This window comes from Diabrotica undecimpunctata, chromosome 10 (assembly GCF_040954645.1).
Source record: "Diabrotica undecimpunctata isolate CICGRU chromosome 10, icDiaUnde3, whole genome shotgun sequence".
NCBI classification, from domain to species: Eukaryota; Metazoa; Arthropoda; class Insecta; order Coleoptera; family Chrysomelidae; genus Diabrotica; species Diabrotica undecimpunctata.
Window position 1 is genome coordinate 36,775,087 of NC_092812.1, and position 13,787 is coordinate 36,788,873.

Consider the following 13,787-nt stretch of genomic DNA (forward strand, 5'->3'; position numbering starts at 1 on the left):
GATTATATGCCTATATGAAAAAAGAAAAAAATATATAGCATTAGCAAATTGCTCCAGCAATAAATCAGACAAAAGACAGAGTAGTAAAGTAGCATATTATATGATGACTGGCAGATTATATGCCTATATGAAAAAAGAAAAAAATATATAGCATTAGCAAATTGCTCCAGCAATAAATCAGCAAAAGAAGAAGTTATGAGTTGATTTTTAGCAAAAATTATAGCATTTTAAAAAATTTGCAGTTACTTTACAATAAAATGAATTAAATGTTCATCAATATGTTTAACATTCGACATACTTTCTAAACGTAGTCGTAATATAATAATACACAAGTAAAATGCATTTTACATTACTGTATAATATCTATCGCTGAAACATTCAAGCGAAATTTAAAAATTTGTAGGCAGTAAACAAATAAAATACACATGTTGACCTTTCACTCGCTGTCATCAACTTCTCAAGGTGAAAGATTTTGTCACAATCTCAAGCTAGAAAAGCAGCAATCACAATATGGTCATTTATTTAATATTCTTTTTTAGAAGATACAAATTGTTTTTGCTGGGTTTGATTACAGTTTTGAATCTCCACAGGCGTAGTTAATACTATTTGATGGTCTGAGATAATATTAATTTATTATCGTTTTGTTTTTTCGTTTGCTAATTTAATTAATTCGTAAATGGGTGTTTATAGACTACAAGCTCATGGGACATTTTTAAGGGGTCATTTGACCCAGCATGAATCACACATATAAATACTACAATATGTAATAACAACTTTAGAAACTATGTCGTCAATTTTTATCGGTATAGGTGGCTACACAGGTAAGGTACACTCAAGGGGGGCTATTTTGGTCAAACACTTTTGTACGGCATTTATAACTTAGGTAGGTAATACAAAAATAATTACCTAATGCCGTACAACAATATTGATGCCAGTAGCAGGGACAATCTTTGATTTTCGGAAAATTTGGACCCATTTTCGGTAATTTGATACAGTTAGGCATTCATACACATAGTTTCGGATCGTTATTTAGATTACTTTTTTTTGCAGTGCCGTACATATCGGATGGTACAGGGGTGAGAAATCTAGGGCGCAACCCTTGATTTTAACCCCCATTCGTTGAGGTTATTGAAAAATGTACGGCATCAATTCCAAATTATTACTTGAGGCGTAAAATTTTTGGCAACTATGCAGTCTAAAAGTTATGGCTCTTAAAATGATATATTTCAAGTCACCCTTAAATATATTTTTTTGTAGGTATTACTTTCAGAATGAAGAGAGGATTGGGATTGATTCGGAATTTGTTACATAGGGCCCATTGTTACAGAAGACATTCAGGAATCAATACAAACATAGCGATAGAATCTTTCAGCAAGCTACTGAAGACCAAGCACCTAAGGAGAAATGCTACAGTGGCAATCGAAAAATTATTGGACACGATAGACGATCTAGTAGACATCAAAATGTGCAAGAGGATTATAGACATTGAAAGACCAAACGCGAACAATTATTGAGATATAGTTATAGCAAAAGCGCACAAAATGGCACAAACGATGAAAGACAAAGTGGAAGTTAAGAAGAATGTGAAGGTATATGAACAATTTCAGGTATAAGTGTATGGAAATGAGTATAAGACATTGTTTTGTAGAGTGTGTAAAATTTGTATTCATCAATACCATCATGTGCTGAATATGTGGTGAGAAATACCTTAATAAAACTCTGTTTTAGATGATGCTGCAAGTTGTTTGGGAGAAAATTCAATTATAAATCAAGGCATGAGGAAGAAATTAATTAATGTGTCAGAGGAAAGCTAGAACAGACAAATGTGATCCAGGAAAATACCAAATGAAGTCTTCAAATAGAAAACTTCAAAAATGTCATAGACAACTTAGATGACTTGAATGATGAAAGGTTTACACAATTACATGACAAATTATTACAAAGAAGTGAAAAATGGAGAAGCAGGAATATTTTCCTTCCAATAAAAAAAAAGAACTGATTAAACACTGTACTAGAACAATTCTTGTAGCTCACATGTATTTTATGTTTCTGTATTTGTTTTGAATTTTTGTTATAGTTTTATAGGCTTATTTACTATTATTTATAATGCAGGTGAAACTGGCAAATTTTGGGCGAAGTATGGCTTCATTAAAGTTCCGTGTTAAGCCCGTATTTATTCTCATTCGTACTGAATCAGCTAACAGCTGAACTTCAAGGCGAGATTCTTGGTCTTTATTGTATGTAGATGATTTGGTGATGGTATTAAAGTCTGAGAGAGAACTGGAGAAAAGACTAGATCAATGGAGACAGGATATGGGTGTAAAAGGTATTCACGTTAATATGGCACAGAACAGAAAATATTGTGAAGAAAATAATTACGGAAGCCTATTCCACACGGACTTGCATAATGCAAGGAAAGATAGATGGCAGAAGAAGCATCGGAAGAAGACGAATTTCATGACTCAAGAACCTGAGAAAATGGTTTGGATGCAGCTCAAAACAACTATTTAGAGCTACTGCCTCAAAAATTAAAATAGCTATGATGATTGCCAACCTCCGTAGCGGAGATGGCACCTGAAGAAAAAGAAGATTCCACACGGGGAAAGACAAAGAGAATAATTATGAATGTTCTAGAAATAAAAGTAATAAGAGGAACTTTTAAACAAAAATAACCTCATCAAAAAAATTTAAACAATAATACCCAGATATTAAATAAAATAAAGCATCATCGATGTTATTAAGGAACCTTGTTCTGGGTCTTGCTCTTCTCTGACCAATGGGTCTATCAAGGAGCGTTTTTTTAGTTGGTTAACATTTTTTTATCCGCATTACATGCTCTATCCACCTCAAACGTCCAATCTTAATATGTTTTACGATATCTGGTTCCTGGTATATTCTATAAAGTTCGAAGTTGTATCGTCTTCTCCACACTCCATTGTAATTCACTGCTCCATAGGTTCGCATTAGTACTTTTCTTTCGAAACATCCTAACATGTTTTCATTACTTTTTGTTATAGAGTCCAGATCTGTTGGCAGTGCAAATTCTGCGGTTTATCTCTACGGTAGTATTATTTTTAGTGTTAAGGAGCGCTCCCAGGTATACAAAATCGTTCACTGCTTCGATGACGTCGTTTTCTATAACAAGTGGTCGTAGGATTTGTGGTTGCGAGCTTATTTTCATATATTTCGTTTTGTCGGTGTTTATTATTAAACCCATCTTTGCAGTTGATTCTGTCAATGCTGCTGCACTATTTCCTTGACATTCACCTACGATGTTCCCGATAGTTTATTGAAATCATAATTTAATCTGATCCAACTTACCCAAAGTTAAATGCATATCTGCTATTTCCTGAAATGTGTAGGCCATTGTAATATCAAAATTTTTAATATTAATCTTATTCACACAATAAATGATAGCTTCAAATTATTGACTATTATTGATGGAACTGTTTGTAATTATTGTATCGTAGAACCTAATTGTAATTTTATGGCCAACTAGGAAAAAAACTAGTTTTTCGAAAAAGTGATAAGAGGCAAAAAAGTTTTAAAAATAATGTGTTAAACTAATGATGCCACAAAATTCATTTGATTTGAACGTACTCAACAGTTTGGGGGGATTTAGGGCTGCACAGCCCCCTTAAAATTTTTCTGTGTGCTTAGATTTTGTTGTTTCTTCTTTATGAAAAATGCTTTCAGAACAAGAAAGTAACGTGTCCATTTTTATTACAAAATGTCAAGTAGTTAAAAAGATAATGCAAAAAAATAATTTTTATTTTGTAACTTCAAAGGGCTGTAACTTTTTTTGTGCACACTTTTGTACTAAGGTAAGTTGGATTCAATCAATTTATTTTTGTCCCCGGAACGCGTGATTTAATTTATGACATACCTTTTTGAAACACCCAGTATAAAAGAATTTATTGAAGCCTCTATTTACTTGTATGCTTCATATTTTCGGCGAAAAACCATGTAGTAATTCGTACTACCAAGTGGTTCATAAATCCTCCTTTAACAAGACATTAACTTACTGTACATTCCATTTTGTCGTAAAAAGATAAACGTGTTGTGATTGTAGGATGTGGTTAATGTATTACTCGTGATCGAAAGTTGATACAACTGTGGGCAAAAAACCGGTCATTCGCTGTAATTTTTATTCACATCTTTGTCGATTTTCTTTATAGAAAATCTTTTCAAACGTAGTATGGAAAAATGGAAACGTAAAATGCTGAGGAACATTTTGGAAGGGATAAAGAATCAAAAAGAATGGAAAATGACCATCAAAAAACTATATACGCAGGCAGTACAAGTATCGTCAAAACTTTAGTGAAAAAAATTGCACCAATGTAACTTTTGCCCTAGACCTACCTACACGACCTGTTGTGTACTGTAAATAAATGTAAAGCCCGGATCTGGCCTCAAATATCTTCCTTTTGTTATCAAACATTTATTTCGTCGGTTGAGAAATTCAACAACCAATTTTTGAAGGTGTTTCAAGCGGAAGAGAAATATGTTTTCACAAGTGGTTCGGAAGAACGCCAGAGTGTCTAGATAGTACAGAAGAATATTCTGAAAAGCAATAAAGCTATTTCAATAGCAAATTAAGTTTTTCGAAAAATAAAAAATGAAAATTATAGAGTACATTGTGGAACAGACGGTGTGACCACTAAATGGAAGCTATCTGAAAACAAACCACGAGAACGGTCTAGAAAACGTTGAAAATGATTATGGGAGCCGAAATTAAAGAAGAGTAGCCTGCGATAGAAAAGAAGGGAATACAATTTTGTTTCTTTGCTTGTTGATGTGGCGTTTTATATAATTTCTTCCTTAAATGTCAACTTGTTCTGTAATTTTTTTTTTTTGACATTCTTGTCAGGATCTATTTGGATTCTATTTATGAGGCGTCTTTTGGTCTGGTATAGATTTTTCTCCTTTAGAGAAAGAGACTTTGTTGTCTCCTTTCAGATCTATCAATGTTACTGGTTATAATAGTGGTTTCTTTTGTTTCAGTGATTAACACAATGTCTAGGGTTTAATTACTTCTTGAAAGTGCTTCTTCCTTTACAGGACTTCTAGGTTTTTCTTTAGTAGATCTGTCTTTTAGTGATTTCAGTTATATCCTCTGTTTTGGTTGATGAAATGTCGGTAGTCTCAAAACCTTATGATAGTGGTCTTTCTTTTACTGGACTTTTGTAGACTATGTCGTCGAACTCTTATGTACAAGTGATCTCACTTGTGTCCACTGTTTTGGTCATTGTACCAATATCAATTGTTTCATAATCTCTTAAACATAATATTTCTTTCATTGCACTTCTAGGTTTACCTCCAGTAGATCTAGTGATTTCAGTTGTGTCCACTGTGTTGGTTGTTGTAGTAATAACAGTGATTTCATAAAGTCTGGAAACATGTCTTTGTTTCACTGGACTTCTGGTTTTTTTAGATCTAGACATTTGCCTAGAAAGGGAAACTTCCAACTTGGTGAGGAACTTAAAAAATGAAACACCAACCAAGAGTTTTCAAGAATTTCCCTATTTCTCCCTGTATATATGCCCCTGGATGTGTCCACCATTGTGGCTATTAAAAATATGTCAATGGTTTCAAAATTTTTTGGTTGTGGACTTTCTTTTACGAGACTCTTTGTTGGTCTAGGTTTTTGTTTAGTAGCACTAGTGACTTCTGTCCTGTTCTTTATTTTGGTTTTTGTAATAATGTCAGTAGTTTCATAATCCATAGAAATACAGATTTGGCTTGTTGAACAAGCCAAAAGTTACGAGAGAAGAAGGTAGTGTGAAGCAAATTATTCGTAACCAGGATTTCTGGCTAGCATAGTATCAAAAAAATAGATATCTGCAAATATTTTAAGAGGAGATTTACAGAAGTTGTGAATATTATTAAAATTATCTTTTCTCCTTAGAAATCATTGCTGAAGAGCCTAAAAGTTGTATTGAAGTGGAAAATGAGAATGTAGAATGTTTTTTTTTTGTTTGAGAAACACATTCATTTTTGTATTCATATTTATATGTGAAAACTATAAAATATAATAAATTACAATTTTTAATTACACCCTTTATTTGAGCACCAATATATATTTTTTTACTACTTTACTATTTTTTATTGGTATTACCATTTGCCATTCATTATTTTTGGATGTTTTCACGAATCACCCTGTACATATTTTAAATCGTACCTGTAAATATTTTGTATACATTTGGAAATTCCCAAGGCAATTACAATGTTTAAGTTAATGATTACCAGAAAACGTTGAAATTTCTGAAGGTTTTAATACAATAATTAACTTCTAATTAAAATAACTTTTTCGTTAATTTAAACACCTATACTGGAAATTAAGACCTTATTTGACTTACCTTTTAGCCGGGTTTGCAAGGTTTTTACCCATGTTGTGACTAAAAGTGGGTCGGAATTTTTGAGTACTAGGTTTTTGTAGACCCATTTAGGTCCTTTTTCTCTTTCTGCATAATGGATAGTGAATGCGTTGGGATTCAGTTGTCTAGTTTCACTAGGATGAGTTTTCCTGTAATTCTGTTGCACAGATATTACATTTTCTATAGGTACAGTGGTCTTATCTAAAAACAAAAATGTTTATTTATATTTTAAACTTAATCATCAAGTCTTTTAGTTACCTGACGGCGGTTTTTCGTTATCCCAGACAAGATTTCCTTGATGAAAAATAATCCTCAATTTTTTCTTTCGGGTATGAAATGTGTTTAAGAGCACAAAGTTTTGTATATCACTATCCATTATTTTCATATCAACTTAATTCCGTAATGCGTGTTTCATAGCCAATTTAAATTTACACATGGTCACAACTTTCGTAAAAAAACAATTAAAAATTACACGAGCACAACTACTTCTACATGACGTTTAGTACTGTTTTGTTTTCCTTTTCTTTTCATTTTGATGTTTCTGGTTACATGGGAAGGGATGAGACGTTGGATCTGTCTACTCAACCACTCGGCCGGACGCATCAGTCTAGCAAGAGGTATAATAATATATTTAAAATATGATGGTTCCAAAGCTATTATCCTATAACATTTTACTTTTTAATTATCATATTTTTGAGAACTTCAAGCTCTACAGACTTCAAACTACGAAATCAAAACGTCAAATAAAATATGTCTATTTGTGATTAATTAACACAAAAATATAATCAAAAGTCTGTAAAAAGTAAAATATTTTATATACAATGATTTACATGTTTATAGACATTCTCTTAGTATTTATTGTTGATTACATAGTGGTCACTCGGCCATCGTAGACGTTTCCACACTGAGACTGAGACCCGAAAGATCATTTTATGTTATCAGCCAGCAAATGAAAAAAATACCGCGATGTTCGAAGCTTTTGTAGAGTTTTCATAGACAATAAGGAACACTGTTATTGGAAAGATATTTATATAGTGTCATTGCATTCTCATTTATTTTCAGTTACATTTCTACAGTCATATTTGAAGTAGCTTGATTTGTTACTGTTGACTATTAAAATTTCCGCATGTATGTTAGATATACACTGCCAAAACATTGAACATGTTTATTAAAATTGTGTTTATTTAAACCGATAGCAAATCATGCATATTAAATAATAACAGAAGCAGAACAGTTTTCTTATCTAAAATATCAATTTTTTTATAAAAGATAAGGAAATATATAAATTACATTTTTTAGTAACATTTGAAATATTTGCGGTTTGTAACGACGAATTTTTCATCGGCAAAATTTGGTTGTAACCAAGTAAAGCTTTTGTCGCAAATTTAAAGTAATTAAAGATAATATAAATGTTTCTATAAAGATATTTCCCGAAGAATGAAATGTTGCGCACACCATTGCTGTAAACTTTAATCAATAAAGGCCAGCTTTCACTTTTTATCATATGGCTTTCAACTCATCTGCCATATGTCACCAACACAATGTTAAATTTTAAGGTTATGATAAACTTTCAAATCTAAGATACAATGATATGAATAAACTATTTAAAATATAAATGAAACTAGTTAAAGGAAATTTTAAAGTAAATAAAATTGTACAAAAAAATGGATAGCAATTTTGCTTTACACAACGTATGTAACATTAACTAACAATGTATCATTCGAATTAACCATTTCTTTTGTAGTTCAAAGACTTCTTGCTGCTGTATAACACGATGAGTGAATTGTGCTTTAAAAGATGCATCGATAATGTTAATTCAATAAAACCCGACGAAGGAGAAATAGCTTGTGTTGAAGACTGTGCTACGAAATTTATTAAAATGAATAATAAGATTATGCAGAGTTTTATTGTTGCTCAAACTGAAATTACTAATAAACAAAGAGCAGAAGCTGAGAAAAAACAACTGCAGGAGCAACAAGCAGAAAATAGTCAAGTGACATAAGTGTATTGTAGATTAAAGAGTGGGGATTATCCGAAACTGTAGAATTTGATAACATATTAAATTATTAGTTATTCTAGTTTATTTAGCATTGTACGAATATTTTTAATTAAAAATGGTTGTTGTTATTATTGTTTTATTAATAAAATTTATCCTTTACATAATTATTACAAGGGAAGAACAATGACATTTACTTCATCACTCTTACGTTAGAATCATGCCAAAGGTTAGTTTATGGATTTACTGTTTCAGTTTTTGTATGTGGATTGAATCTTCCAGATTTCTTTAACCATGTTCCAACTTGTGGATGAGTACCATGTTTTTTGAGTAAATTGGTAGTCTCCAAAAAATGTTTGGTATCTACGATCTACCCTAGACATTCTGACCACAAAAATTTATATTTATCAGTAAAAAATACTTTTTCCAGATTTTCATCATTAACATGTACTTTTCTACTCCCTCAACATCTTATTTGTACAGCATCATTTTTCATATGACTTTTTACTTATAGAATTTATTGTTTTATTTAAATTATCCTAAGCATTTCCTTTTGTTTCAGTGACAATTATGTGTTACAGACTTATTACTAGAAGAAAAACCATAGACAGGTAACATTGAGAATTAATTAGGGAAAAAACTACTAGGAGCTCAGTACTAAAAATTTATGAGAGAACTAGCTAATAGATATCATGAAATTTGATAAAAATTAGATCTTCTATTATCTATTATTAATCTAGAAAAGGTGCCCTATGTATACATTGTGAAAAACAGTTGGTAACTCTAACAATATCTAAAAAATATGTATAAAGGAAAACAGAAGGGTATGGAAGATACACATTTAAAAATAAAACATGTTAAATACTTTGATCATTTATTATAGAACACATAGTAACCTGTTTGATTGTATTATGTATGGTTTGAACTACTGACAACATTAATAATACTTGGCTAGTAATAAATATGGAAACTTAATATAAAACAAGTAAGAAACATTTAAGTACTTCAGTACACAAGTTTTGTTAAGTACTATCAAAAATATATGAGATGCTTACAAAATAGTGCATCTTTGAATTAAATTTATTCTTTCTCTGTCAAGAAGTAAGTGTACCAATTCAATGTTTTCCTGTTTTTACTGCCATAAATGTTATCTACAAAATATATTTTAAGAATAATGGTTAACTGTTACAAAAAATGCAGTAAATTCTTGATGTTTGGAAAATATTGAAAAAGGGCATTTAATTCTAGTTGGCGGTTGCTCTATGCTCATCATTTATTGTTTTAAATTCATGAATTTTTCAGTTTTTTCTTCCTAGAATAAATTCAAACGTATTAGATACACGAATATGAATAAAATGTCGAAACATTTAATTTTTTTAATAATAAATATTTATTTGTTGTATAAGCTTGATAAAAACACTTTTGACAAAAGTCCAACCATTTAATATTAAGGCGAAATTAGGTCAGATTGGTGAACATTTGTATCATCATTTGTATCGACCACTTTAGGCAGTATATTGGAACACAGTGGATGACAATATCTCTTGCATAGACTACTGGAAGAGTAGAGAGGTCATCTATAGTCAGAAAACGTACTCGAGATGACAAAATATGTGACATCTGACTTGTACAGACTCCCACCTCTCAATTACCATGTAATAATGGATGTAATAGTTAAATCATTTAAAAGAAAAGGAAAATGACTCAAGAAACAACAAAATCATCTAAATTTATGGAACTCTTTAACTATAAGCTATATATGCAAAATATCTAAATAAATTTAAAATTATTAATAGAAATTGATCTTTAATCAATTGCCCAATATTATTATTGGTACTCTTCCAAAAGACTTACAATATAATAGTAAAAAAGTTATTTAACTGACTTGGAACCCTTCAGATCTGTCAGACAATAGATAATAATGTTAATAGGAAATAGAGCAACAAATATCATCAGAGTGTCTGTGAACTAGGTGTGACATAAGACAGAAAATTATATATCTAACAATTTGTGCAGTTCACCAATCTGGAAATGGAAGCGCTATAAGAGTATTTGCACATAAAAAACTTAGCTGCTCTTACAGGAAGATCATATTTACTCCAGAGTTCGCTTTTATTGTTGACAAGAGACATAAAAATGTTTTATAGGAACATTACGCTCAGAGTAAAGTTCAACATTTTAAAATGATTGTCAAACATAAAGGGTATTGTATTAAATCAAAACAAATGAAAAATATGTTTTTTCTTAGTCTGTGTAATATTTGGATACTTGCCATAACACCAATTTTTCTATTCCTTGGAAAAAATATTTAACATGCTGGTAAACTGGCATGAACGAAATTTGATTTTGGTGTCGCTATCCTTTGCTTCACCAAGTATCCGCTAACTATTTCAGCAACTTGGTATGGTTGGTCCTCGTGAATAGCATGTCCAGACTTTGCCAGTACTTGAAATTGAAACTTACCTAAAATTAATGCAAATGACATAATATATTATACTATTAAGGGAGTATAAAGGTGAAGGCCCTAAATATGATTTGGCTAGCAATGGCCAACTTCACAAGTGCAAAAGATGTTCGAATTTACTTCCAACAAAAAGTTTCATTCAGAAAACTTCACATTTATACCATTGAGACCATTTCATATACTAATATGTGAATTATTGAGGAAAAAAACCTTACAATGTCTATATTTTTGGAATTGTGCAATTCAGAGGGTTGTATTTGCTCAGTAAATTCAAGAATTTGCCCATCTTGAGTGACAATCAATAAAGAGGCTACTTATGCACTGGAAGGAAACAAATGAACGAAGATAATCGCAGAAAGGGACTTAAAAGCCCAGTGCAGCTGTATCTAACTGAGTTATATTAGTTTTTGATCTCACTATAAGTTTAATCTCCTACCTTGCATCTGCCCAACTGTTAAAGTAGTATCCAGTCCATGTATGTTCGCCAATAAAAGCAGCTTCGGAATGCGGAGATCTAAAAACTTCTGTGAAAGTCCCTTGAACCAGCCTGTCCAAAACTTTTCGGTTTTGCTGAGGTCAATCCGCCATGTATATGGTTCGCCATCTGGTTCTGTCCTAACAGACATGGAGATTGGAGTTTTGAATGTTTCAGTTTTTTGTGATTTTGGAAGTGGAGGTTTGCCACAGTTACTACAACTGTCATCTTCTGATTCTTCAACTTCGATAATGTCTTCGATGGAATAATCGGATGGAATTTCTTTAGTAGAAGAAGCCATATCTACTGGTTCTTCAGCATCACAATCATTTGAAGCTAACTTACCTGTTTTTACCCTGAAAAACATTAGATTTAATATATATATATATATATATATATATATATATATATATATATATATATATATATATATATATATATATATATATGAACAATATACATTAGAATAAGATTCACAGCGGCACTGTTCCACACTGCAAATATTAGATTTTTTTTGATTTTATGTGTTCTTGTTCAATATAATATTTAAATAATGAATTAACAAATGGTATATGAATGACTGTTTGAACTTACCTAATTAATTGTCCAGGCATAGAGACCCTAGCTGCCTCAATATTATGAGTTTGACCTCCTTTATAACTGAAAGCGAAAATTAAATATTCATCAAGGAAAGATCTTACTAGAAAATAATTGGTCATAATGAAATGATATGATACTAATATGTATGCTAAAAGAAGTACTTACCACCACTGTATAGCATGCTGAAGACTTTTGAATTGAGTTGGTCTCCCTCTAAGAATACTTTGCATAGATGACAATGCATCAAGAGCTGTTCCCTCAACCACATCAATGACACAAAGTCCTACAACAGCCTCAATGTGATAAGCAGCCTCTACAGCTACAGCACCTCCCATGCTATGACCTAACAATATTATTGGGGATGCATTTTTTTCAGTCAGTTTCGCAGCCATATCCATTACATCACTGAAATGACAGGAAGTTTCATATATTTGGTAAAATATAGTGATTTGTAATATAACTTACTTTGATAACATTTCCAATGATAGGTTAGAATCATCATTAGTAGAAGTATTTCCATGACCTCTTAAGTCCAGTGCTACGACTTGGCAATTTATCAACTTTGTTACTTCTGCCTATAAAATTAGAAATTTCTTAAGTAAAGAATAATTTTATATACATATATTTTATAAAAAATTAATATTTGAACATTATAAAAAAGAATTTCTTAAACAATATCTTGTACTTACTGCAAATAATGCCCAAGTCAAACCAGAATAGCCACCGCCATGAAGACAAAGTAAAATTGGCCCCTCACTCCCTTTGGTGTAAACATGAAACTCACCATTTGCTAACTGAATAATCTCCTCCTTTTCAAAGTATTCTGACCATTTAATAGGGGTGAAATCTTTTGTTAGCCCAAAAACTCGTCTAAAAATCCATATAAATTAAAGAAACGATTAAAAATTTAATTTTGTAGTAACATTTATTTCAAAATAGTACTTCAAAAATGTATTTTAAAAGCAGCAAGATCTTTTCAAATACCAGAATATCTGATGCAGGTTGACTAAAATAGATTTTAGACATATTAAGTAATTACAAATTTTATAACAAGTATGTACTTGCAAACTTTTATTTACATGAAAATCTATATAACACTATTCATTGTAGCTAGGTTTTTAATAAAAATGCACAAAATACTACTTCTGCAACTGTTTCCAGTGTGTTCAACAACTTTCATTCATTAGGTACTTATAGGTAAATGTGGTATTCATTACATATTTGTTGTTTTTATTAAGTATATTAGATACTTACTTTCATTTAATTATTGTTCTTAGATCATATGGATATCTATTATGACTTTAAATGCATGCATTAAATATGTTTATTACATATATGTTGTATGTTAAATATACCTTTCATATTTTTATATCACTTATTACATTTTTGAGAACTGCCTTAAATATATGCCTAGAAAAAACCTGCCACCGTTACGTTTTTTATTTACAACATCTGTTTAATCTACCGTTTTAACTACCGGAATTTTTATTAATTGTAATGCCGATGTTTGTTTCTATTCAAATAAAACAAATAACTAAAAAATAATTATTAAACATACTTACCCAGGTCGTTTGCCATGGTGAGCCAGAAGTATTCTTCTTAAATCAGACATAACGTATTTTATGTATCTCTAATAAAGTGTACCAAAAAATATAGCCTTACATGAAAATATTTTCAAAATTAATTTGACATCGTAACTATATTTTCAAGTTTGATAGTTCCTAACCTTATCTCTTGTAGTTGTCAACTAAAATTAAATTATTAATAGAGGTGCGTTTTATACGTGAGTTTTAGAAACTTTTGTTTTGTCACCGTTGCATATTTGTAACAGACCTGCGCTAGGTTAGGTTTATAATATCTCCAACTATCCGACTT

At 31.0% G+C, this 13,787-nt stretch overlaps 2 protein-coding genes across 3 annotated transcripts in view; both read right to left on the reverse strand.

The window, feature by feature from the left end:
- The window catches only part of Cerk (Ceramide kinase), a 53,740-nt gene extending 46,838 nt beyond the window's left edge, over nt 1–6,902 (reverse strand). Inside the window, exons 1-2 of the mRNA XM_072546151.1 lie at nt 6,636–6,902; nt 6,360–6,578 (exon numbers count right to left, since the gene is read on the reverse strand). Coding sequence (XP_072402252.1) covers nt 6,360–6,578; nt 6,636–6,762 — 346 coding nt within the window. The 5' untranslated portion in view covers nt 6,763–6,902. The remainder of the gene's footprint in view (nt 1–6,359; nt 6,579–6,635) is intronic.
- Nucleotides 6,903–9,234: 2,332 nt separating this feature from the next.
- LOC140452151 (protein phosphatase methylesterase 1) lies at nt 9,235–13,783 on the reverse strand. Of its 2 annotated transcripts, XM_072546241.1 has the most exons (8): nt 13,475–13,782; nt 12,602–12,782; nt 12,378–12,487; nt 12,078–12,317; nt 11,907–11,972; nt 11,274–11,668; nt 10,646–10,836; nt 9,235–9,685 (listed from the first exon to the last, which is right to left on the reverse strand). In XM_072546241.1, exons 1-7 carry the CDS (start codon nt 13,522–13,524, stop codon nt 10,682–10,684), a joined length of 1,197 nt encoding a protein of 398 aa, XP_072402342.1. In that variant the 5' UTR covers nt 13,525–13,782; the 3' UTR covers nt 9,235–9,685; nt 10,646–10,681. The 2 variants fall into 2 exon arrangements, with proteins under 2 accessions (XP_072402342.1, XP_072402343.1); XM_072546242.1 differs by lacking the exon at nt 9,235–9,685 and having other exon boundaries at nt 10,645–10,836; nt 13,475–13,783.
- Between the last annotated feature and the right edge of the window lie 4 nt (nt 13,784–13,787).

Coding starts and splice junctions, on each gene's coding strand:
- LOC140452151 (XM_072546241.1), bottom strand. CDS start 13,524: ATGTCTGATTTAAGAAGAATACTTCTGGCTCACCATGGCAAACGACCT. Junction 12,488..12,601: donor TGACTTGGGCATTATTTGCA/GTAAGTACAAGA, acceptor CTAATTTTATAG/GCAGAAGTAACAAAGTTGAT. Junction 10,837..11,273: donor AACAGTTGGGCAGATGCAAG/GTAGGAGATTAA, acceptor CATTAATTTTAG/GTAAGTTTCAATTTCAAGTA.